At 45.2% G+C, this 26,542-nt stretch overlaps 1 protein-coding gene across 2 annotated transcripts in view; it reads right to left on the minus strand.

Moving 5' to 3' along the window:
* Positions 1-26,542, minus strand: part of ABTB3 (ankyrin repeat and BTB domain containing 3) — a 297,169-nt gene that overhangs the window by 99,615 nt on the left and 171,012 nt on the right. For both annotated transcript variants that reach the window (XM_066260050.1, XM_066260041.1), the window contains exons 2-3: positions 15,834-15,983; positions 8,168-8,372 (exon numbers count right to left, since the gene is read on the minus strand). In XM_066260050.1, coding sequence (XP_066116147.1) covers positions 8,168-8,372; positions 15,834-15,983 — 355 coding nt within the window. The remainder of the gene's footprint in view (positions 1-8,167; positions 8,373-15,833; positions 15,984-26,542) is intronic.

Genomic DNA, 26,542 nt, shown 5'->3' on the forward strand with positions numbered 1-26,542 from the left:
GTGTGTGTGTGTGTATACACATAAATACCTAAGAGCTTCATAACTGCCCTCTGAAGTAGATTCTATGGTATCTCCCATTTCACAGATAAGAAAACTGAAGCTCAGAATGGTTAAGTAACTCATTCAAGGTCACATAGCTAATTAAAGTTAGAACCAAGATATTAACTCAGTTATTCTGGCTCCAGAATAAAAAATATCCAGAGATATAATTAATGTGCTATAAAGGTCCTTAATGTTACCCTTAAAAGCTTCCCAATAGCCTTTTCCTACTAAGTAATTAGAATGGTCTCATCTGTAGATGAAGGTATTTCTACCTCACAAAGTTAATATAAAGGATTATATTAAACTCTATAAGTAAAGTGCCTCCACAGTAAGTACGTGGCACATAGTAGATGCTCATCAAATGTCCATCACCTTCCTTTAGGCATCCTCATGCTGCTTTCAAGAAAGAGCTTACGAGGTGTCTGACCTAGTGCTGGTCTCCGCGTCTCCCTTCTCGAATCCCTTCTGGCTCCTTGCTAGTTATGGAAGGAAGTCTTGTATCCTTGGCTAGCCTCCCAACTTCCCTTGCAGTCTAGTTTGTTGCCGTCTCCAACACTTCTTCAGAACATGATCTCACTTTCTTTTCTCTCACCTTCCTGCCTCCCATGGCATATATCCTGTTGCCTTCCTATAGAGCTCCCTTCCCTGTAGCCACCCAGCATTCATTTGATGTGTTTGATACTCACAGACCTGCCCATATGGGAAGTTACATAACCTCACTGTACCTGTTTCCTCACCTGTGAAATGGGAGGGGTAAGGCTAGCTCCTACCTCAAGGAGTATTGTGAGGACTGAATTAGCTAATACACATAAAGAGTGTAGAGCAGGGCTGCCACATACTAAGTGTCAATCAAAATCTCTTATAATATCTAAGAAGAGTTCAACCTAGATTAAAGGAGTAAATAATAATTTCTTGCCATTTATGAATCAATGGCTATGTGTTGGTGCTTGTATATGGCTCTTACAGAAGTTAGCTCACTAATCATTAAAATTACTCCATGAAGTAGGATTATTATTTCTTGTTCATAGCTGAGGAAACTTAGGCCTGGGATAAGAGGACAGGAGAACCAGTACCAAGCTGAAGGCTGCCTGAGTTGACAGCAGCAACTTGGCTCTCTGGGAAGAGGGCCAGAACACATAGGTTTCAGACCCAGCTCTGTTCAGTTCTGCCAGCGTTTATTGAGCACTTACTATGTGCTATGTATGCACTGAGCTAGGCCATGGACACTTAATTCATCCTAAGGTAGTAGAAAAGGGTTCCTGGAGGAAATAATGCATAAAGTGACTCTTGAAGAGTGCCATGACAGAGGTAGTCAGATGATGGAGAAGAAGGGAGATGTTATTCCAGGAAGAGGGCAAAGTACATGCAAAGGTACTGAGGCACTGCCTTGTGAATCCACTGAAAATGTGCTTATGACATTTGACAAATCCTCTGATCCAGCTAGGCCTCAGTTTCATCATCATCTACATAGAGCACATTCGACACGCCTCATGTTCCCTCCCAGATCTCTCTTGACATTAAATCCCATGTCCAATAATGGAGCAGTCCATTGAAAAAATCTTGCTTTTGAAGGTTATTCAATGAAAAAGACCAATCATGTATATTTATTTTGTGAAACAATCTAAACAAATTACATATACACAGAAAACTAAGATTGAAAGGAAATGTCTCTTCAGTCTCAGTGCTTATTCCTGGAGGCAGAGACTACAGGTGATCCAAAATTTGTTCTTTATTGTTATTTTTTGTACTTATTACATTTTATTTAACAAGTATTAGTTTTATATTTTGTAAACATTCATAAAGATTTAAAAAAGTTAAGGATTAGGCATGAGTCTTTCAAACATTATTATTTTTTTAAAACCATAGCCCGTCGATAGCAAAACGGCCTAGAGAATACAAGCACAGCCCAGGGTCTGACTCCAAGAGCTCAAACACTGGTTCTGCAGCTTTGGCTACATGACCTTGGGTAAGTTAACCAATGCCAGTATATATAACCAAAAAAAAATTTTTTTTTCATAAAATATACTTACTTTACCTCATGTAAAGTACTCTGATTGTATTTTTTTTATTCAATTCTAACTAATTTTTTAAAAATGCAGGTTACAACCCACAACATCAGGGACCAGCAGATTTTCTGGAAAGGCCCAAATAGTATTTTCAGCTTTGCAGGCTATTTAATCTCTGTCACAACTAATCAAAAGTGCAAACACAGCTATAAACAATGTGTAAACAAATGGGTGTGCCTATATTCCAATAAAACTTTATCCAAATAGGCAACGGGCCAGATTTGGCCTGTGGGGTATAGTTTGCCACTCTCTGCACTGCACTGATTTAATGGGCCATTAATAGGCTGTAACCTAGAGTTTGAAAACTATTGGGATTGGAGTTGTTTTTACCCTTGCCAGATGAAATAAATTGCAGCAGGGCTCAAATTACAAATGAATCATGTTTTAAAACTTTGTTTCTTAAATGAATTAGTTAGAATTGCACATAATTTTTCCCCCTTTGAACCATTATACTGTGGTTGAGATGCCAGGCTAGCCCACAGAAGCCCACATATAGCCCTGCATAAAAAAGGCCTATTATATAGTCCTCTCACTCTATCATGTCCTTATTTATTGACTGGCTGAATTTCTCCAGGAAAAATTCGGGGGAACTTTTGTGCCAGATGTGATCACTGTCCTTAGGAAGATGAGGAAGTAGAATTCTTCTGGGAAAAGGTTTCTGTATCTCTGCTTAGTTTGCCAGGAACAGCTATTGAGGTTCCCAGAGTGTTAGCCCAAGCAGTCCTGATGTTGGGGAATATTTCTTTGTGTGTGTATATGTGACAGAGAAATGAACAGACAGGCAGGAAGGGAGAGACATGAGAAACATCAATTCTTCGTTGTGGCTCCTTAGTTGTTAATTGATTGTTCTCTATATGTGCCTTAACTGGGGGGCTCTAGCAAAGCGAGTGACCCCTTGCTTAAGGCAGAGAGACCTGGGGCTCAAGCCAGCAACCAGGGGATCATAGATATGATCCCACGCTCAAGCCAGCGACCCTGCGCTCAAGTTGGTGAGCCCGTGCTCAAGCTGGATGAACCCACATTCCAGCTGCCGACTTCGGGGCTTCAAACCTGAGTCCTTTGCGTCCTAGTCTGATGCTCTATCCACTGCGCCTCCAGGCAGTATTTTGGTTCTTAACTGTAGTGTATAAGCCAATCAGTTGTGAGATGTGTGGCCAAACATGGCCAAAAGTACTAAATTGTATAAATGATTTATATGTGAGTTATTTACCTAAAAAAGTTAAGTAGACGCATATAGTGGAACTTAGTCAACTATTCTGGCTCCCCAGAACCACTGATAACCTTATCAGTGATTGGAATATTTCCCATATGATTAATCCATGGTTCAACAAGGTGGAAATTCATCTTCCTAGACTTGCTTGCAGCTACAGTGTACACATGTAGCCTGGGCTATATTGATTTTAAAGCAAGTGGTGTGATATTGGTGGAACATTGGAGCTGACAAGGTGGTAGTAGAACAGACTTCAGCTTTCAGGGGTAATGGTGACCGAGGTTCTACTGGAAGTGTACAATGCCCAGCATCAGTGATGTAAGGTCAAGTGTCTGTGCCCTGCCCTGGAGGCTGTGAGGTCTCTGTTGGATGGAGTGCAACTTGTGCACTGTTGCAGCATGAGTCGCTTCAAAGCCTGGTTCTCTGGCTTCAATGTCTACCAGAAGCCTTAAGCTCTTCTAAACATTTATACTCATGGGACTACCATAGGCCACACTTGGTCCAGCAGGACATCATCAATATTCCTTTCAGTAGAAGTCCTAATAGCAATCAACCTAGCCATCCCAGACCTATCTTCTATCTAGGTGATACTCAGGTACAAGGAGATGAGATCCATTTGGGTGGTTGTGAAAGTTTCTCTGGTTTATAAACCCCAATATCTCTTGCAACAACTCCATAAAAATAGCTTCCAAGGACCCCTGCACAAACACTGCAAATTATAAGGGTCAATGAATTCAAGGTAGCCCAAAGCTCTGAATATTTCTGAAGTATTTATAGTACTACCGAACCAGATCTAATTTACCTGTCTAGGGTCATTTTGACAATAAGCAATGTTGCCTAGTAACACAGTTAATACTTCAATTTTTATCAGGTTTCCAGAGGAACAGAGTTAGAGAATTAATTCAAATTCTTGTGAAGAAGGAAAAAGGATTTGTTAACCTTGGCCTATACTGAACCTCCCAGAGATCGTTTTTTTTTTTTTTCTACTTTAAGCAGCCTAGGTTCAACTTCTACAACTAAACATTCCTAATAGCAGTGCTGCTTATATCAAGGATACCTCCACTTACTTGGATTCTGATAACATTCCTTAATGGGAAAGAATGGGGAAGCGTTATACCTTAAATGCTGGGAATTTTGCATAACCTCATACATGTCTGTTGGAGTATGTTAATATTTGAATATTACCTGTCACATAGGGCACAGATTAAAAAGCATGAGGAACTAATAATATATTTGGGGGTAATCTTTCAGTAGGGCGAAGGTCTTGGAAGATGTATTTGGGTTCCATTAACTTCTAATGTCAGTTGTGTTTGCTTTATTAACTATTTATTTAAGCATCAGTTCTTCCACTTGTGAAGACTATTTTGTTTCTCCCATTAGTTTTCCAGTTTTCCTCAAATAAGTTGATTGGTAATGGTATATTTGTGTTTGTGGTTGAGATTCCCCTAGTAGACAGTCTGCTACATCTGTTTGTATAGCTATTTTTACAAAAGGTCTTAGAACTGCCACTGTCTACATATAGATTCAGGTTTTTGTTTGGTTTTTTTTTTCAGTGAGATTGGGAAATAGTAGAACTACTTAATTGTCTAGTCTTTTAGGTGAAGCTGATCACTGTTCCTCTCACCCATTACCAGCTACATTGGGCAACAAAATACTTCTGTTTATCCCACTGTTTTTTTTCATTCAATGGAAACAAATTACCGAAAATCATTAAGTGGCCAAACCCATCTAGGAATCACTGATAACAGAGCGGAAGAATATCTTGTCATAGACTTACAATGATTCCATTTAAAAAGAGCAACCTCATATGACCACTACCATCAAAATTAAGGTGTTTACATTTCTCATTATTATTTGGAAAATAAATATTACCTAATCATAATCTTACAAAAGGTATCTGAGTTGCTTTTTTTTTTTTTAAATATCTGAGGTACCTAAAAGATTTCAGAAACTAAAAAAAAAAAAAAAAAAAAAAATAGTAGCCAAAGTTCTGGAAGAATTTAAATCACAGAAATTTCATGCTGGCACTGAGTTTCTGCAAAATCCCAAAGTGAAAAATGAAACCATCCAAAACAAATGCAGCAACTCCAAAGCCGAGCCCACATGAAAGAGCGGAATGGTGAACATGGGCCTCGCTCCCAGTGCGCTGGCCAAGAAAGGCTCTTCTGACAAGTAGAAATGGTTTCAGGCACAAAACAATCTGCATTTCAGTCACATATCTCTCAGGCTCTCTGCTGGGCACAGACAAAAGCACACTAATAATATTCAGCCCCCGTTCCCAGAAGAACTTGTAGACGTGTGGAGAACCATATTAGCACCGAGGCCCTACTTGACTTTGCCAGACTAGAAATAGTCAAGGAGATGTTGTTTGATCTGGGGGGCAGGGTGAGGAGGGGAGGAGAGAGAAAGAGAGAGAGAAAAACAACTCCCAATTCGAGTCCTACCTTTCACTAGAAATTTCTTGTGGATGGAGGTTTGGTGTGCAGTTGGTGTGAACACTAGACCCAAACAATGAGAGGCTCTTCTCTGAAGGGAACATGTGCGTTTTCAGATGCTAAACACCAATGCCCGTCCCATCAGGGAACAGGAAGAAATGACTTTTGTCTAGAAGGCATCATACAAAGGCTTCAGTAGGGGTGATGATAACAGTGCTTTAGAACAGCGGCCAAAAGGAGCATGGTATCAGCTGCTTCTGGGAAGTGGGGAGGAGCAGAGGTCCCCTTGTCCCAGGCTGGATGTCTTAGCTGTCATCTCTAATTCATTGTTGATACCAGTCCCTCGAGGCTGGTCTCATTCTCATTTTACAGATGAGGAAAAAGGTTCAAAGAGGTAAGATGAAAAAAAAAAAAGTGACATGACCTGTTCCAGGTCTCAGAGTCAGAAGAGGCAGAGCTGGGACCCAAACTCAGAGGTCAATCTGACTCCTAAACCCACACTCTTTCCCCAGGACCAACATGACCAAAACTCAAAAATGACAAGTTCCACTTTGCATTTTGTGTTGTGGCCTGAAAATTCAACCAGAAAAGGAAGGGAAAGACCAAGATAGGGGACTCCAACAAATATTGGGACATGTTCACGTTCCTCTGCCCTCCCTCGTGGCTTTAAATCTTGTCACAGAAAGTTTGGAATTTTTAGATGGTCTTCCTAGAATGGAGCTCAGAGGAGGCAATGTCTGGTTGGAGATGGAGAGGGATCATCTGCTTAGAGGCAAGAGTTGAAGACAACGTGCAGGGGTGAGTCAGAGAAAATGAACTATTGTACAGGCAGTGGTGGGGGGAGGGGACCGAAGACCTAGGCTCCCTACAGGCCAAGGGTTTCCATTCTCTCAACTCTCAGGATTCACACTCACAGAAAGTCGAGTCTTAGTGTGTCTGACTGAGGTTATTTCTGCTCAGGAACCTTGGCTGTTTTGCCATCTTGGGCGTGTTTGGCACATGAACACAGGCACAGGGTACCCACTGATTTGGCCTGGAGAGTGGGAGACCTGAGTAATCCCCAGATTAAGATCATCAAGACTGGATTGAAATATTAATGCTAACTTGGGATTCTTAAAACAGAAATAAAAGGCAACTTCTGTCTAACCCAGGCTCTGTCTTCTTCCCATGACTGAAAGCCAAGAGACATGGTTTTGTGAAGCAGCCCAATGAAGCCCTAATCCTGGCAGGAACCCAGCATCCAATGAGAATTTCAAAACAACTTGGAAACATTTAGCAGAGAAAGGAGAAGTGCACTGAGCCCAAATGGAGATTGTTTAACTACATGCAGATAATACCTACAGCAAGAGAAAGTGAATATTTATTGAGCACTTACTATTGAGCACTTCAAACAGCCCAATGAAGTAATTACTCACAGTAGACCTATCATGCAGATGAAGAAACTGAGGCATGGAGAGGCAAAGGCCCTTTCCCAAGGCCCCTGGCTTTTAATTGGAAGAGCCTGGGCTTGAACCCAGAAGTCTAGGTCACAAAGCCTGCTCTCTTGAACACTGTGCTGATAAACAGGAGTCACTACAATAGCAGCTGGAGTAAAGAGGTCTGTGTCGAGGGAGGAAGGGCCTGACATGTGAGACGCTGTGGGGAGATGAGTTCTGTGGACCTCATCCCAGAGGAAGAGGGGATGCCTCCAGGCAGCCTCCTCCCCTGAGGGTGGTTTCTGATGCCCTGACTCTGACAGGATCCTGGGGTTTTCCAGATAGAAGGGACCTGGGAATCACTTAGTTCAGCCACTGGCTTACAGATGGGGAGACTGAGGCACAGGGAACAGAAGACTGGTGCCAAGAAGCAGCAGACACCAGGTCAGAGCTTCCGCTTCCAGGAAGCTCCACTTCTTTCTCTCCTTTCTTCCTTTCCCATGAGGATTCTGCTTCCCCCAGTAAGCCAGCTCCTGCCCACCGGTGAGGCCCACTCTGGATGAGTCGGTATTTATGGTCCAAAGCCCCCTGCCCCTGGGAGGTCCCAGGCAGCTAGGATGAAATGAAGATAAGACCCAAGGAGCGGGTATCCCTAAAGCTGCCTTCACAAGGAAGCCACCCTGCATTGCTGAGGCCCTCACTCCTCCAGAATTTGCAGGTGGCTCTTCTGATGCAGGCCATGTTTTACCTGGAACTGGGCCAGCACTATGAAATCCCATTTCTAAGACTCTCTCAGGTTCTCAGGTATCCGCTCAGAGTGCATGGTTCCCACCTGGACCCCTCCAATGAGTTTCTGGGTGCTGGACAATTTTGACCCCAGCATCTGTCCCCTAGCTAGCCCGCCCCTGCTCCTCCATGCAGGCAGCCCCACCCTCCCACCGCCAGGCTGTGCTGGCCAGCGGGTCACTCCTCTCTTTGTAAGGAAAAGTCACATCTTACCTTTCTACCTGCAGGTTGACTTTGGAAGGCTCCACGTTGGGGTTTTCCCACTCCATTTGGGGGCAGTGCATGAAATAGCAAAGGGTGTACAGGGCCTCAGGCTCCCAGTAGAGCGCCCCCTGCTTGTGGTGCAGGGGGGTGCCATTGCCATGGTGCTTGGCATTGAGGGGCTGCAGGTGATGCATTGCACGGGACACCAGGTCACCTGTGGACAGAAGTAAGATTTCAGATCCTTCAGGCAGCAAACACTTGCAGAAAAGATGTGCCTAAGATCTTTGAGAAATCCTGTTTTATAGACAAGGAAACTGAGACTCAAGGTCACAAGGTTAGTTAGAGGTAGAAACATATTTCAAACCAGGTCTGTCCAACCCTTATGCCTGCACTTGTTACCCCACACTAACCTAGTCATTTTTTTTCTGAGACAGCCTGATGCAGCCTTGTCCAGCTCCAAGTTCATATTAAGGATATTTGGCACGACATGGCCAGTGTGTTAACAAATGCTCTTTGCCCTTGATTCAGTAATTCCATTTCTGGGACTCTGTCCCAATGTTAGAATCCAAAATGCAGCAAAATCTTCATGCACAAGGCTTTTCACCCAAATCTTATTTACAGGGTCCAAACTTTGACAAAGAAACAAATGTTTAAAAATAAGAGTGTGGTTACATAAACTCTGGTACATCCACATGATAAAATCATAAACTTATGCAGTCATTAAAAATGTTTACATAGACGTGCAATGTCATGAAAAAAAAAAACACACCCCTATGTTAAAAGGGCAAGTGGGAAAAAAGAGAAATTCAAAATTGCATACAGTATGATTAGGATTATGTTATTAAAAACTATCCACAGAATAAATACCGGGAAAAAAAATATCAAAAAGTTGACCAAGGATTTGTCTGCCCAGTGGGATTGTGGGTGATATTCCGTTATAGCACACTTTTCTATAGTTTCTAAGTTTGGAATTATGGCATGTCCTACTTGGTATTATCAGAATAATAAGCTTATTGAGGTGGTGGGTTTACTTTTCCTAACTTCCATCTAGGGTCAATTTGGAGTGCACACTCGCCTTTCCATCTGTTTTAATTGATAGCTCCCATTTAAAAAGTTCAAAACAAGAAAAATCAAAAGGGAACGAAGAAAAGGGTTCATGTTTAGGACCCCTGCACCACTCCTCCATTTCCCAAGACACCGGGAAGCCTTCTGCCTCGAGGGCTGAACATCTCCTCTGAGCATCATTCAGATCGCTCTGCACTTCCAGGTTCCCTGCTTGTGTTCTTGTTGTTTTCACACCTTAGAGTGCCTTTTCCTTAATTCTTCCAACTACTGAAGACCTTCAAGTCCGTGATCAAATGCCTCTTCTTCCATAGAGCCCTCCAGAACGCCCCCAGTCAGAATCAAATCCCCCCTTCCCCTGTGTACCCGAAATATCTGCTAATAAAGTCTACACATTACTTATTTAATTATGTCATGTTTCTGCACATCTACTGAGCCTCAAGGGAAGACACCGTGACTCATTCCTTGTTTTGTTCTTGAAGAAGCAGTTCAGAATAGTGGTTAGAAACATGCTCTCTGGACTCAGATTGCTATCATCACCACCATCATGGTTTCTTTTCTTTTTTTTTAAAAAAAAAAATTTTAAATGATGAATGAAGGAGAGAGAGAGATTTGTTGTTCCACTAATCAATTGGTTGATTCCTGTACGTGCTCTGACTGGGGATCAAACTCACAACCTTGATGTATCAGGATGATGCTCTAAGCAGCTGAGCTACCTAGCCAGGCTGCACCATTATCGTTTTCATCATCATTTCCATCAATATCATCATCATCATCACTACCATTATCATCATTGTTTTCAGCCTGGTTCCTGGATCAGAGGCCCTAAGGATGTCTGAGAGCAGGGCTGGCCATGGGAGGTGGGACGGGCATAGGGATTCTGCCATCACTAGCCCCACTTTAAACCCTGCTTTATGGATGTTTATCTGCTGCTTCACCTGTCAGCTTCATGAACCCAAAACAATCCAACACTTGTAACCAGCTGCCCTGCCTCTGGGCAGTGGAGTTGGGCTCTGGGAACCTGCTGGAGAACCCACGTACAGCTGGGTTTCCCACATGCCAGCCGTTTGGGAATCAACATCAGGCACTTATCTCTGTGTGCCTCAGGTACAATTTATTTCCTTAATAATTTGCTTTAAATTGGCTCATTCTTTCCCACAAATAAATTCATTTTAAAAGAAAACCTCATATCAGTGCCATAAATGGAAAACCCAATATTTTTCTACTACTCATAAAAAATTCATAGCAATTAAAAATTAAAAATGGCTTCAGTATCACGGACGACCATCTCTCGTGCTGCACTTTGGGAAGCGCTGCTCCAACCTGCAGACTCAGGCTATGAGCACATCTCCGACTAAGCCACCCTCCATGTGCCCGATGGGACTGCCCTGGGACAAAGGGTCACACAAGCCAATGGTGGGCTCCTTCTGTCTAAGCCTGAGTTTAGACGACACCTTCACTTCCTTCCCTACTCATGATTTCATCCACGCTCAGCTACCATTTACTATCTCTCATGACCCTGGGACTGGAGGCAGCAGGACTCTGCAAAAGAGCCCGGGAAAGAGCCAATCTGCATTTCAAACCAGGAGAGAAACTCCCTTGTCCAAACAATACGGCTGTTTTATTTTGGAAAGACAACCCAGAAACCCTTTTTACACACAGTTGTAAATAAATGCCCCCACCCCCGTGTTGATTGCCTCATTGAACAGGAGCAACAAGTTCACAGTGAAGTGTGAAAAGACAACAGGAAGAGGCATTTTTAAAAATTATTTATTTATTTATTTATTTTTTAATAATTTTATTTTTAATGGGGCAACATCAATAAATCAGGATACATATATTCAAAGATAACAAGTCCAGGTTATCTTGTTGTTCACTTATGTTGCATACTCATCACCCAAAGTCAGATTGTCCTCTGTCACCTTCTATCTAGTTTTCTTTGTGCCCCTCCCCCTCCCCCTTTCCCTCTCCCTCTCCCCCTTCCCCCGTAACCACCACACTCTTATCAATGTCTCTTAGTTTCACTTTTATGTCCCACCTACATATGGAATAATGCAGTTCCAGGTTTTTTCTGATTTACTTATTTCACTTCGTATAATGTTATCAAGATCCCACCATTTTGCTGTAAATGATCCGATGTCATCATTTCTTATGGCTGAGTAGTATTCCATAGTGTATATGTGCCACATCTTCTTTATCCAGTCATCTATTGATGGGCTTTTTGGTTGTTTCCATGTCCTGGCCACTGTGAACAATGCTGCAATGAACATGGGGCTGCATGTGTCTTTACGTATCAATGTTTCTGAGTTTTGGGGGTATATACCCAGTAGAGGGATTGCTGCGTCATAAGGTAGTTCTATTTTCAGTTTTTTGAGGAACCACCATACTTTCTTCCATAATGGTTGTACTACTTTACATTCCCACCAACAGTGTATGAGGGTTCCTTTTTCTCCACAGCCTCTCCAACATTTGTTATTACCTGTCTTGTTAATAATAGCTAATCTAACAGGTGTGAGGTGGTATCTCATTGCAGTTTTGATTTGCATTTGTCTAATAACTAAAGAAGATGAGCATCTTTTCATATATCTGTTGGCCATTTGTATTTCTTCCTGGGAGAAGTGTCTGTTCATGTCCTAGGAAGAGGCATTTTTAAACGAAGCCCTGCCCTCAGCTTCTCCTTGTAAACCACAGAAATCAATTACTGAGACTGTCCAATGAGGGGTCAGTTGGGAGCTTGAGGGCCAGACTGGGATGTCCAGCAGGAGAGTTGAGGCAAAATCTCAGAGAGGACAGGAGTGCGGGATTGAATGGGACCAAACGCAGATTTGAGTTGGTTCTGAAGTGAGGAAACCCAAGGCCTCTGCTTTCCCCGTGACCTCAGTGGGGAGACTGGGTGAACCTGATGACCCCAGACCTACTCACTGGTTCAGGGAAGGAGACCTGGGCCACCCACCAGACTCTAATAGGTCAACTGTGAAATTTAGCACATCACCTTGCAAATTTCCTAGGATTTGTGGTTAAAGAATCACCAGCCTGTGTCATTTTGGGGGATCTAAGTGGTATTCTGAATTAGCTTCTCATTCAGATATTTTAGACACATAGAGGTTCAGTTTTAGCTCTCTGAGTTCAAAATTCAGTTTAATGGAGTATTTAATCTTTTACTAGAGTTTCATGAAGATTTCTCCTCACCTGTAGCATTTTGTTTAGCGCCCCTCACCCCTGAGCCTAGTTCAGAGTGGATCATTCACTTATTCATTTGGCAGTCAACAGATATTGCCCAAGCTATGGGTGATTATTGAGGTGCACAGAAGGCAAAGCTGAATTGGACACAGCATAGCAGAATAGAAAAAGAAAAAAATAACTGGTTTGAATTATGACTCTGCCTTGGGCCAGGCATTTTATCTTTCCAAGTCTCAGTTTTCTCATCTGTGAAGTGGGAACAATACCTTTAATGCATTTAAAGCACTTGGCCCACAGTAAGGACTCCAGAAATAGTGGATGTATTTTTTACCTCAAGTCATACAGGCTGGACAAAGCTGTCCTTGGGCATCACCATTGATTAAGGCAGTTCTAGATTTTAATGTGATGTCCTGAGGATGGGGGGGGGGGGGTCACAGGGAGAAGTCTCTGCCTGCAGGGGTGGACCTTCATCTAGGGGCCTGGTGACTAATCCTTGTGCAATGTCACATCTCCAATTTAGTTTCCAGAAAGCGTCCACCCTGGTCTTACAGAGCGGGCTCTCATCTCCCCTATAACATGTAGAAACAGCTGCCGCCTTCCCACAGAGGGGAGTCTAGTCTAGTGTTGAGGTGGGAAAGCTCTGCCTTGAGACCTGCATTCACTCGCCAGCCCTTCAGCTCACAGGTGTGCTTGATCCTTTTCTCACCTCCATTCCCAAATCAATGTGGACGGTAACGGTTACATCCGAGATACTGCATATAGATTTTTCACAGTTCCCTAGCTCAATAACATCAGCTGCTGCTGTTGTTATTATTATTATTAAGAAGGTCATGGTCAGGGGCTCTGCTCTTGAGCCCACACAGCCTGATTCTGGAAGAGTTGGGAGAGGAGGGAACCAATTCTCTACACTTCGTCTTTGCTGGAAAAAACAGTGGTTTTCAGAATCCACACTGGCAGAGTGAACTTTGAATATGAAGAATAGCTGTCTATGTACACAGAGAGAGCAAGGCTGTATTGATTCAGACCACAGTGCAAGCCAATCTAAATTACAGTCAGATCAGAAAAGAAGGCGATTTTATTACCGGCAGCGCCCACGTGGCCTATCAGCGTGCTTCCTTGCACATGTTCTGTGGGCCCCTTAATGAATGTACAAAACCTGTTGTTAATTAGCAGCACCCATTTGTGTGTCAACAATTCATATGCGAAAGTCAACATTCAACCACAATGACAGCATTTAATTTGCAGAGCAATTGTCCTTAAAAAACAATTTATGTGGCAAGCTGCTCAGCAGACTGCCTGCTTAGGTGAAGTGCAGATCTGTTAGCAAATCCTTTCTTCTAAGAGAGTTTTGGAATTAAACAGGGAGGGGCCATTAAGATATCCCAAGACAAACCTTGGAGACTGCAGGGGGCAGAGTGTGGGGACCAGCGAGAGTGGTGGCCTAATCCCGGGTTATGTCTACACAGACATGACCCAGCTCTGTAAGCCAGCTTCTGCGTTTCCAGGGCCCTGGGCATGTCTTGGCATTTCTTCTTAGAGTGATGTTTCCCCAAGGGAGCTGCTTGGACCTTCTATATCAGACTCTCAGGGGAGCTGTTAAAATGCAGACATTTCCTCATCTCGTTCCAATTGTTGCAGATGTCTCAAAATATCTTTGCACACATCACCACTTCAGAATAATGGGGTCATCAGAGCTGCTGCTAGATCGAGCATTTTAGTGTATTTTTTTTTTTTTGTAAACTTGTGCACTTTATTATATGCATTTAAAAATATTCTGAGGCAGGGTCCATAGGCTTCTCCAGATTGTAGCATTAGTGATCATAAGGGCCCCTATGGCTTGAAACAGCTACTGCTTCACTCTCCAGAGGTGCCATGTGCTAAATGGAGGATGCCTGACTGCCCTGGGTGTGCAGGGAATTCCCATGGGAAGAGGGGCACGTTGCTTTCTGGATCCTGAAGCCATTAATAATACAGGACTTTCTAGAATTTCACACCAATCCATACATTAATGTAACCCAGGTGTTTCTGAGATCAATACTCTAGTCCCATCAGGAACTAACACACAGCTAGGTCATTTGATGATCAATGGGATCATAAATAAACATGATTTCACTTTGTTCTGGTTGGTCAGGCTCAGAGAGCACAGCCCTAAATTAGGGGTGCACAGTATGATACGTCATTGCTCAAACTGTGTCATCCCCACTTTCTTGATAATCCCTCCCTTCTCTCTACCTCTCAGTCTCTCTGTCTCTGTCTCTTCTTTTCCCTCCCCCCCATCTTTGTACTTCCTAAGGACCTACTATGTGCCAGACAGTATTCTGGTGTTAGGGTTACACCAATGAACAATACAAACATCTCTACTCTCCATGAGACTGTAGTAGGCAGAGACAGACAATCAAAAATATACAACCGAGTAAAATACAGAGTGTGGCTAAGGGAAGGAAAGTGACTGCTGATGATTATCAGGTTTTTTGGAGGTAATAAAAAATATTCTAAAACTGAATGTGGTGATGGTTGCACACCTGAGTAAGTACACTAAAAATCATTGAATTGTATACTTTAAATAGGTGAACTGGATGTCAGTTATATCTCAGTAAAGCTATTATTAAAAAATAATAGAAACATAGATTATGCCATAGGATAACTGCTGTGGAGAAAAGGAAAGTAGTGAAGGGGGACAAAAACCCTCAGGGGGTCATAATTTTAAATAGGGTGGTCAGAGAAAGCCTCATTGAGAAGGTCACCTTTGGGTGAGACTTGAAGGTAATGAAGGAGCAAGCCACGTGGTTATTGGAGAAAGAGTGGTCCAGGAAGAAGAAACAGTAAGTGCAAAGGTCCTGAGGTGCACCTGCTATGTTCAAGAAATCACAAAGGACCAGGATGGCTGCAGTTCAGTGGGCCTTGGGGAGTGTGGAAGAAGATAATCTGAGTGATATGGGTGGGGGAGCCTGGAAGCAATTTTGAGAACTCGGGTTTTCCCTCTGGGCCAGATGGGGAGCCAGGGGAGATTTCTGAATAGAGAAGAGATATGCTCTGACGTATGCTTTAGAAATCCCATTGTGAGAATCAAGCAGACAGCCAGCATTTACAGAGCACTTACTGTGTGCCAGGTACATGGCAAACTCCTTTATGGGCATTTGCCCTATCAAATCACCACAGCTATACTCTAAGTGAGGAACAATGATTTCCTCTATTTTAGGAAACTGAGCCTCAGAAAAGTTTAGGAACTTGACCTACATCTGTGGCAGGACCAGGGAATTGACCAAGGCTGCCTGGCTCCAGAGCCTTTGCCTTCTCCATGGCCATCACAGCGCTGTTTTGTGCACAGGACAGGTGTTCAGTGAAAGGTGTCACCTGGCTGGTTGGAAAGCACTGCCCTGTGGGCGGTGGCAGCTCGGGAACAGAGAAGGCAGGAGAACCAGCATCCACTTACTGAGTTCTGTGATGCTGCCCACGCGGGTGGCCAGCAAGGACTGCTCAATGGTCCTCAACTCCGACTGGCTGAACACGGGCAGTTCTCCCGGCTTGTTGGACCGCTGCGGGTCTCGGTGAAGATTCAGGCTGTCTGGCAGGCAGAGCACTCCTGCAGTCAGAAGGAGAGAGGATGACAGGAGAACGGATTGTTACTGTTCAGTTACCCAGAGGAGGGGGCACCAAACCTTGCACAGCCTCAAACCACACCAGAGTTGGTACCACAAAGCCAAGGTGACAAGCAAGGTTCCAGACTCCTTTCAGAAATGATGACTAGCTATGTTACAAGGTTTCCTCAAGGTCCCGACCTGCTGATTTTAACAAATACATCGGCATTTGTCTGTATGCACATTTCCAAAGGACACAAAACAGCAGAGTTCTATTTGCTCAGAGATGCCCCGAGAGAAGCCAGCAGTCACTCACCCCATTATCCATTCCAGAGGCAGCTGCCATCCCTGGTGTCCAGAAGGAGAAACCTCTGCTGGAAGTCACTTCTGAGGGCTTGCTTTGTTTGCCCAACAAATTTAACTCTGGGTGGCTGGGCTAAGCCCACTGAGGGCAGGGAATTATCTGTCGGACTAAGTTCTCTCTTTCTCTATATAGCTCAGTGTCAGGAGGTAAAGAGGGCCCAATGGACTTTTGTAACCTGTGTGGTGGAAACCCATGGAAATCCCCAGAATCCAGTTATTCTCTTCCCTTCCTTTCCATTCCAGGGACATTTAGTGAGAACCTTAGCACTTACTCTAGCAGGTTAGTCTGAAGTGTTCATGGTTCCCTTCACTACCCTAACCTCCATAGGCAGAGTGTGCTTCCTCGCTCCTTGACTTTGGGCTTGACTACTCACTCTGGCCAAAGGTATGTTCATGAACATGATAGAACTAAAGGCCTGAACAGCACCTGTGCGACTGAACTTGCTCTCTTATGCCTCTGCCATCATTATGGGAAAAACATGCCCTATCCATCCTACTGGTCTAAGGAGGGTGAGACGCACAGAAAATCCAGTACCAGTCTAAAGCTTAGAGCTGCCCCACAAAAATAATTTGGCATGTCATTGAGATAGTGGGGTTGTTTGTTACTCAGCATTATTATGGCAATAGCAAACAGATACACCTACCAAATGCCAATCGCTGAGAATACAATGAACAAGGCAGGCACCATACTGTGTTAGGGGCCGAGGTCACAGTAATGGAAAGAATACATACATTCCCTGCCCTCAGTGGGCTCACAGTCTAAGCAAAGCAAACAGGCTGCTACACTTATAATATCATACAAAGCCATATGATAAATGCTCTATGATGGGAGAAAATAAGGAATGAAGGCTTGTCTTAGCAGGGACCTGAACAATGAGTAGTTGCCAATAAATAGGAAGCACTTATTGAGTACCTACTGTATTCCCAACCCTGTTAGGCTTTTTTTTTTTTTTGTATTTTTCTGAAGCTGGAAACGGGGAGAGACAGTCAGACTCCTGCATGCGCCCGACCAGGATCCACCCAGCACGCCCACCAGGGGCGATGCTCTGCCCACCAGGGGGCGATGCTCTGCCCCTCCAGGGCACTGCTCTGCCGGGACCAGAGCCACTCTAGCGCCTGGGGCAGAGGCCAAGGAGCCATCCCCAGCGCCCGGGCCATCTTTGCTCCAATGGAGCCTTGGCTGCGGGAGGGGAAGAGAGAGACAGAGAGGAAGGAGGGGGGGATGGAGAAGCAAATGGGTGCTTCTCCTATGTGCCCTGGCCGGGAATTGAACTCGGGTCCCCCGCACGCCAGGCCGACGCTCTACCACTGAGCCAACCGGCCAGGGTTAGGCATTTTAAAAATGCAAAAGAAGTGGAAAATGTATTTAAGTAGTTTATGAACTAACTGAAAAGACAAGACTGGCGATGACTAAATAATTTCGGAACAATAGGACAGTATCACTATAAAGGTGCTGAATTATTTAAGACACTGGCAGGCTTAGGGAAACAGACACAATGCAAAGGTCAGCATTTCAAGTCCACCCCTCATTCTTCTTGAACCAGAAAAGCTCAGCAAGCAAAGCTCCCTCCTTTGAAGGTGGGCAGATGTGAGATGGCACCTGTTACATACGTCTTCTGGACTGTGCTGCCTAATTAGTGACTCCAGACTTACTGAACCAGTCACTCGTTCTTGAGCGTTTCACCTTCACACCTAACAGGCTGACACAGTGGGGAAGGTAACCATAAAAGACCTTTTTCTTTGGATGAATAATAAATAAACGGATGAATGATGCAAATGATGATTTGATTTCAATGTTATTATAATCAGAAAACTGGCCAGGTAAGTTTCTTCCTAAGATTGTTCTTTAACCATTGTTTTCAAACATTTTTTTACTGTGATTCGGAATAAGAATGTATTATGTATCATGACCCAGGATACCCACCACCACCACCACCGCCACCACCACATATATATTTTTCATGTTTTCCATGGAAAAAAATTGCTTGGAAAATAATACTGACCCTTACTATCATTACATGATGCACTCTCAATTATATTTTACTTCTATTTTATTAATAAAACATGTCTGCAGCATCAAAAGTGATTTTGTGATCCACTCCTAGGTTATGACAGGCAGCATGAAAAACACTGTGTCCTGTGCTAGTACACAATTGACATTAACTGGACAAGACAGATTCACCACTTACTGGACACTGCCCAGTGCTGCGCTAGGCCCTGCAGGGGATGTAGTGATGACCGAGAGGTGATCCCTGCACTTCTGCAACCCTCAGCTTTTCAGGGAAGAGAAGACCTTCACAGAAATCCCCACCATGCAAGGTTGGCCTCCTGCCCGTCCTTTCACTTGACAGCTGAGTCATCCTCCTGCTGACTGGGGACGCCCTGAGTCATCCCTGTTTCCTCCTGTTTGTTCACTGGTCTAGACATTTGGTCAGAGGCCAAGTCAAGTAGACGTTGCCATGGCAAGACTGTTGTGCCAGTTCCTCATCTGATGCCCTGATGTCCCTGACTCTTATTCAGAGACTTACTGCCCTTGAAGAGCTCACTGCAGATAGCACCAGGTGATCATAACCCAGTTGTGATAAGGGACCCAAGGTTCCTGGTGATGGGGCCTTCCTCTTGAGGGAATGGGGTGGTGGTCAGGGGACTCCATAGAAAAGGAAACCAGAGAGCGAGCCCTGGAATGTTGGAAGGATGAAATGATCTAAGTAATACGAGGAGGGACCCTTATGCATACTCACACGATTGCTTTCTCACTATTTGCATTATGTACAGCAAGTTCTCACCCCAGACCTGCATCTGAAATGTTGCCTCACATGTCGGTTGAGGCATAAGAAAATGGGATGTGCAGTCTGGAACCCAAAATTTCAGTCCTGGCTCTGTCACTGATCACCTATGTTTAACCTTGGGCAGGTCAAAGAGGCACTCTGGGCCTCATTTACTCTTCTGTGATGGTCTTGTCTCCCTCACAGGCTTGCTAAGGCTGTGGGGATAAAATGAGATAATGTACACTAAAGTATTTTGCATGTGCTGAGCAAATAGTTGGTGTTCAACATATGTTAACTGAGAAGAAATCAGTTAACGTGTACAAGCCCAGCTTTGGACTGCTTTATAGTTTGTCATAATAGTAAACCATTTCCCTTGGGATTATTCCTCCTTCTTTTAGAGCATCATGAAATTTAAATGTGAAAACATAATTATTCAAAGAAGCTTTGAAAGCTAGATTATTGGGATTTGGAAAATCTAAATTGAACTATTATACAAAGATTATATACCAGGATTTATTCCTTCCTCCCTTCCCTCCCTTCCTCCTTCTTTCATTTCATCCTTTTCTTCTTGAGGATTCTAGAAGGGGTATGCCCATAAACTGGAGATTTTTTGTTTGTTTGTTTGTTTGTTTGTTTAAAAATCAACTAAGTCAATAAAAAGGTCCCAGCATCATATTTTAGTGTCAGATTCAGTCTTCTGTTTTGGACTACTCATCGATATACATTCCTGGAGTCAATTACAGCCACAGCCTAGAGATTAAAACTTAAGTTCAAAGACATGGAGAACAAACAACTGTTCAGATATGACTTTGATTGGACCTAAAGGGAATAATTTCCCTGGGAGAAGGTAATCATCAGCTATGGTCCACGACAGGCTTGAAATGGTCACGGTCTCCCTGAAATTTTGCTATTTTGGAGTGGGTTGTGCATTTGTCTAAGAGGGAAGGCTATTTACCTTTTTAAGGGGGTCTGTGGTCCTAAAAGGTGATAAACTAATGCCTTTGAGGTCTACATTCCCAGCCATGACCAGGTCTCTCTGCTCTGGGACTGACTGGCTGTATGTGGGGCAGAGTGGGTCGGGCATGACCATGGGCCGGGACAGAGCAGAGCTCTAATCCTGCTGTTACCTCATGTGCAGCCTGAACAAAGAACTTCCCAGATCCCCAGTCAGCTTCCATGTCTGCAAAAAGGGGTTAAAATCTCTACTTCATTGGTTTATTGTGGTGAGTAAACAAGATAATATATTAAAGTCTCCAGCCTACAGCCAGCACCACCTGCTAAATACCCTGTGCCCACAGATGGACCGTTTTGCTTATTTAATGTCTGGATTCAAACAGTCTTGAGGATCAGCTTTCCCAAATCTTTGCAACTGGAGACAGACAACCTTTTGGGTAGGTCACTAGTACACAGTATATGAGAGCCGTTCCTCAGGGTGGGCCCCCGGGCCAGCCACGTCTGGCATCTGTCTCTGATGGGGGCGATCACGGTGCACACCTGCCTCACTAGATGCCGACCTTCCCATATGCATAGGATGGCTCTTTGGCAAATATAACACCCTGCTATCCCTTCTCTCATTTCAGCTTTTCTTTGTCTCCATCGACCATTAGATCTGGATGCTATTTACCCAACAAGAGAAAACCAAATAAGACCACCATCAACACTCATCCATTCTCTCATGGATGATGGTGGTGAAGGAGGAGGAGACTGCCTACAGCTTGGTGCTCTGGATGCAAGCTTAGATTGTGTCTTGTCTGTCTTTGGCTGCAAAAGTACTCTGCCTAGGCCCTGGCCAGTTGGCTCAGTGGTAGAGCGTCGGCCTGGCGTGCAGAAGTCCTGGGTTCGATTTCCGGCCAGGGCACACAGGAGAGGCACCCATCTGCTTCTCCACCCCTCCCCCTCTCTTTCCTCTCTGTCTCTCTCTTCCCCTCCCGCAGCCGAGGCTCCATTGGAGCAAAGATGGCCCGGGCGCTAGGGATGGCTCCTTGGCCTCTGCCCCAGGCGCTAGAGTGGCTCTGGTCGCGACAGAGCGATGCCCCAAAGGGGCAGAGCATCGCCCCCTGGTGGGCAGAGCATCGACCCTGGTGGGCATGCCGGGTGGATCCTGGTCGGGCGCATGCGGGAGTCTGTCTGACTGTCCCCGTTTCCAGCTTCAGAAAAATACAAAAAAAAAAAAAAAAAAAAAAAAAAAAAGAGTACTCTGCCTAACCCTTGCCTGCCAAGTTATACTTTATTTTCTGCTGAGTTATCCCTAGAATTTAAAGTGGAGGACCCTGGCACCAGTCCCAGCTTTAAGAAATGGGAAAGCAGCAGCTGGGGTGCTGCAGACCAGCCCTTGGACAGACACCAAGCAGACCGGGCCGGGTTCAGGTTCCTGCCTGGCCATCTCCCAGCTGTGTGCCTGGGGCTTATGACCAGGCTCCTCGGAGCCTCGGTTTCTCCCTCTGTGAAGTGCTTGATACTCTCTATCTCCTAGTGCAGGGGTCCCCAAACTACAGCCTGCGGGCCACATGCAGCCCCCTGAGGCCCCCACTGCACTTCCAGAAGGGGCACCTCTTTCACTGGTGGTCAGTGAGAGGAGTACTGTATGTGGCAGTGCCACGAAGTGCTGCGTTGGTCACGTACAGTACTACTTCCGGTGACGCGGGATGCACGCGTCACAGCTCCAGAAGCCGTCATATCACTTGTTACAGCTAGCAGTGACAAATATGGAACCAGACATTGACCATCTCATTAGCCAAAAGCAGGCCCATAGTTCCCATTGAAATATTGGTCAGTTTGTTGATTTAAATTTACTTGTTCTTTATTTTAAATATTGTATTTGTTCCCGTTTTGTTTTTTTACTTTAAAATAAGATATGTGCAGTGTGCATAGGGATTTGTTCATAGTTTTTTTTATAGTCCGGCCCTCCAACGGTCTGAGGGACAGTGAACTGGCCCCCTGTGTAAAAAGTTTGGGGACCCCTGTCCTAGTGTGATGGAGAGGCCCTAATGGGATAACATATACGAACAACCTGGCACAGAAAAGGGGGTTGATAAATGTTTGCTAATAATCCAAGTGAAGTTCATCAAAGCTAAAGATGTAGGAATTCAATAACATGATGCCAGAAGTTTCTCTGTTACTGTTAAATTTATTAAGAAACACGAAAGGAAGTTATCAGATTTTCCCCCCAATGTTTGCACAACCATTTTATTTTGAGAGACCCGAAAGTGGGCAACAGATTCAGAGCTAGCTTGGTGAACCCACCTGTCTGTGAGAGGCGTCCTGTATTGCAATTAGGATAAACCATGGTTCATTCTGCGCCTCTCTCTCCAGAATAAATTATATTCAAAGAAAAGTTCTTAAGAAGTCTGAAACCAAATCTTCATAAGAAATAAGAGGCAGAAAACACAGAAATGGAGAATTTTCAGAAGTTGGCATAATAACACGCCCAGATGCAGAGCCGGAAGTAGGCAGGAGGAGTATGTGTCGCCCTGGGAAGAACATGGAGGCACTGTGGCTCTCCTCCCCAGAGACACTGGGCACCAGCCATGATGGCAGGACACACTGCTGCCTTCCAAGCTCCCTGCTTGGCTGGAGAGACAGGCCTCCCCCCACTGAAATACTATGGGAGGAAGACTGGAGTGGAGGTGTGCATAGGGTCCTGGTGGGGAGCACCGCAGGGGGAGCCCGAGTCACCCAGGGGCTTCAGAGGAGCTCCCCGGGGAGCCCACACTGGAGAGGACCTGGGAAGCAGGCGCAGAAGTAGAGGTCAGAGTGTGGATCCTGGAGACTGAATGAAGGCGCAGGCTGAATCGCAGCAGTGCCACTTCCTTGCAGTGTCACTTTAAGCATAGCATAGAGCCTCTCCAAACCTCAGTTTCCTTACAAATAACATGAGACAGGTCATAGCAGGACCCTCGTAGGGTCATGGGGGAATCAAATGAGTCAATAATGGCCCATAAAACTAGCTCAATAAATGTTGTTATTATTATTATTATTGAAGAATATTCCAAGGAAGAGGGGCATGTGCTGTGTAAATGGGGGAGTGGATGGGGGGCAGAGGGTGCGGGCTGGGGGCTGGAGGGTGCGGGCTGGGGGGCGGAGAGTGCGGGCTGGGGCAGGGGGGGATGCGGGCTGGGGCAGAGGGTGCGGGCTGTGGGCAGAGGGTGCGGGCTGGGGCAGGGGGTGTGCATGGTGTGGGCTGGGGGGCAGAGGGTGTGGGCTGGGGGGCAGAGGGTGTGGGCTGGGGGGCAGAGGGTGTGGCCTAGGGGGTAGAGGGTGTGCGTGGTGCGGGCTGGGGGGCAGAGGGTGTGGGCTGGGGGGCAGAGGGTGTGCGTGGTGCGGGCTGGGGGGCAGAGGGTGTGGCCTGGGGGGGAGAGGGTGCGGGCTGGGGGCAAAGGGTGCGGGCTAGGGGCAGAGGGTGTGGGCTGGGGCAGGGGGCAGAAGACAGAAGGCAGCAGAAGAAGCTGGACAGGGAGGCAGGATGAACCATGGGGAACATCAGGCTTTGGCCCAAAAAGAATTTTGACTTAAAAACGGAAATTTCACCTTACAGGCAATGTCTCTCTGTCTTCCCCGTTCACAGCCAAGGCTGTAGAAAGAGTGGTCTACATCCGCTGTGTCCATTCCTTCCTCACCCTCACCTTCTCTATACTATGCTATCTCCATTTTTATTGGGAGCCCAGCAAGTTCATGTTCCTCCTTCAAGTCCCAACTCAGTGTCCCCAGACTCAAAGAAGTGGCAGCCTCTGTTTTTAGGAAGCTCCTGGTCCACAAAGAAAGATCCGACACAAGGAAACTGTACGCAGTGTGCCTGCTGGGTGCTGAGACAGAGAAAGGCAGGGACAGGGTAGGGTGGGGTCACAGAAGAAGTGCCTCAAGGTGACCCCACAAACTGCTCTCCTCACATGAGCCAGATACAGCCAGGCTTCCCTGCTGTCAGCTCAGGAGTGAGGGGGAACTAATTAAACCCGGGGGTCAGGGAGTGTGGCTGCAGTGAGCGGGGCACAGAGGCAGCCATGCTGTTATTAAGGTACTGTAATGGTACAAGGCACACAGACAGTGGGACGATAGTGTGGCTCTAACACTGATTGCATAAATAAGAAAATCAACTGTTATAAAACCGTAGAAACAGAGGGAAAAATAGTCTGTTCATTCTCTTCCTCAGTGAGGGTTAGCCAAGCATCCGCTAGGTGCTAGGCACAGCTCTAAGTACGGGGGTCTAGTAGTAAAACGTTGGAAAACCTTGCCATCTTGGTATGTGTATTCCAAATACATAATTAGAATATGGAGCCAGCTGGGTGGTAAATACCACGGAAAAAAATAGAGCAGGAAAGGAAGATGGGGAGTGCTGGGTGGAGGAGCGGGTCGCACGGACAAGGGGACATTCAAGTCTTGAAGGAGGTGAGTATGCAAGCCAGGCTGATATCTTGGGGGGGGGGATGCAAGCCAGCAGAGGGGACAGTAAGGGTAAAGGCCCTGGGGGAGGTGGGCTTGCCTTGCTGGAGGAAGGAACAGAGAAAGTGAAGGGAAAAGCAGCAGGCAACAAGGTCAGAGAGGTGGTAAGGGCAGACTGTACAGCCTCATGAGCAACGCTAGACTCTGGCTTTGACACTGAGCAAGATGAGAGCCACTGAAGCGTTCTGAGCAGGGGAGGTATGTGGCTGGTCGTTTTGGAGGGTCACTTCAGTGGGTCGGTCAAGAACAGACTGTAGGGCGTGGCCAGGGCAGAACCTGAGTAGTTACGGTGGAGACAGTACAAAAGTGATTTTCAATATAAAGTCAGTGTAAGGCCAGTGGAGTTGCTAATTGGGTGTAGGGCAGGGGTCCCCAAACTATGGCCCACGGGCCACATGCGGCCCCCTGAGGCCATTTATCCGGCCCCGCCGCACTTCTGGAAGGGCACCTCTTTCATTGGTGGTCAGTGAGAGGAGCATAGTTCCCATTGAAATATTGGTCAGTTTGTTGATTTAAATTTACTTGTTCTTTATTTTAAATATTGTATTTGTTCCCGTTTTGTTTTTTTACTTTAAAATAAGATATGTGCAGTGTGCATAGGAATTTGTTCATAGTTTTTTTTATAGTCCGGCCCTCCAACAGTCTGAGGGACAGTGAACTGGCCCCCTGTGTAAAAAGTTTGGGGACCCCTGGTGTAGGGTATAAGAAAGAACGAGGACCCAGAGGTGTTTGACCTATACAATTGAAAGGATGATTTACCATTTACTGAAGTGGGGAACACTGTAGGAGGGTTGGGCTTGGGGGAAGAGATCAAGAGTTCAGTTTTAGTTGCATTCAACTTGAGATACGAGTTGGACACCCAAATAGAGCTGCTAAGCAGACTTCCCTGCTTTCTCTCCCCACCCACCTCCTGTCATGCAAAGCTCTGTCTTGCAAGCCCCATGGTGGCTTACGCTTCTTTTGCTCTTTCCTTCCCTGTCACTAGGGAGCACTGTTAGATATCCTTATGAGATTGTTGGTTACCTCCTTTGCCCTCCCTCCTCCCCCAGCGTTTCGCATTTGTTGTGTTATTCTTGCAACTTCCCCAGTACAGTCCTGAGCTACATCCTCTCACAGGGGTTTAAGAAGAGTGAAAGACTCACTTTCCCATTTTGCTCATCTCTAAAGTGAAGAGTGCTTGGGATCCTGCAGGGCTTGTCAACTTCTGCTTGGGTTCCTGACTCCTAAGTGTTCAGGGCTCCATTTCAGAATTCCCAGTAATAAAATGCTATTTTAGACTGCCAGCTAGGTCTTGGGAGCTGTTTAAATGTCAGAGGTTGGTCAGAGTCTGGAGATCAACTGGCTCCTGAGAGCACAGACTGCGGCCTTTTAGAAATTCTCTAACAAGCATCTCCCCAGCTCCCTACACAGCAGTGACACTGGTGGCCACCGTGTCATGTAGTGGTGATAAAACTCAGCCCTGGGTGTGACTGACAGGAAAGTTGTCTGTTAGAGTGTTTTAAGTTAAAAAATAGTCTGACATTTCAACTAACACATGTCAACAGGCCAGGGCAGAGTAATGAGAAGGAAGCTTTTTGGAAAATGGAGAGTCTTGCTCTGTATCAAGGTGGCCATGTATCTTCCTTGGATAATTGTGATCTAAATTTATTTATAAATCCTTCCATTCAACCATCCATTTATCCATTCATTCATCCAAGCTTCTGTTTAAATAATGGACTATCCTTTACTAAATTAAAGGGCAACTAATTAATTAAATTTAAAATCTGGGAGCCCAGTTGTTACAACACCATCTGTTGAAAAGATGATCTTTGCTCCCTTGTGTTACTTTTTCTCCTTTGTCAAAGATCAGTTGACTATAATTATGGGTCTGTTTATGGACTGTTTCATTTCATTCTTTTGACCTATTTGTCTATTCTTTGCCAATACCACATTGTCTTGATTAACTTTACAGTAAGTCTTGAAGTTGGGTAGTGTCAAGCCTCTAACTTTGTTCTCTT

The sequence above is a fragment of the Saccopteryx bilineata genome, chromosome 1, assembly GCF_036850765.1.
Source record: "Saccopteryx bilineata isolate mSacBil1 chromosome 1, mSacBil1_pri_phased_curated, whole genome shotgun sequence".
In the NCBI taxonomy this organism is placed as follows: Eukaryota; Metazoa; Chordata; class Mammalia; order Chiroptera; family Emballonuridae; genus Saccopteryx; species Saccopteryx bilineata.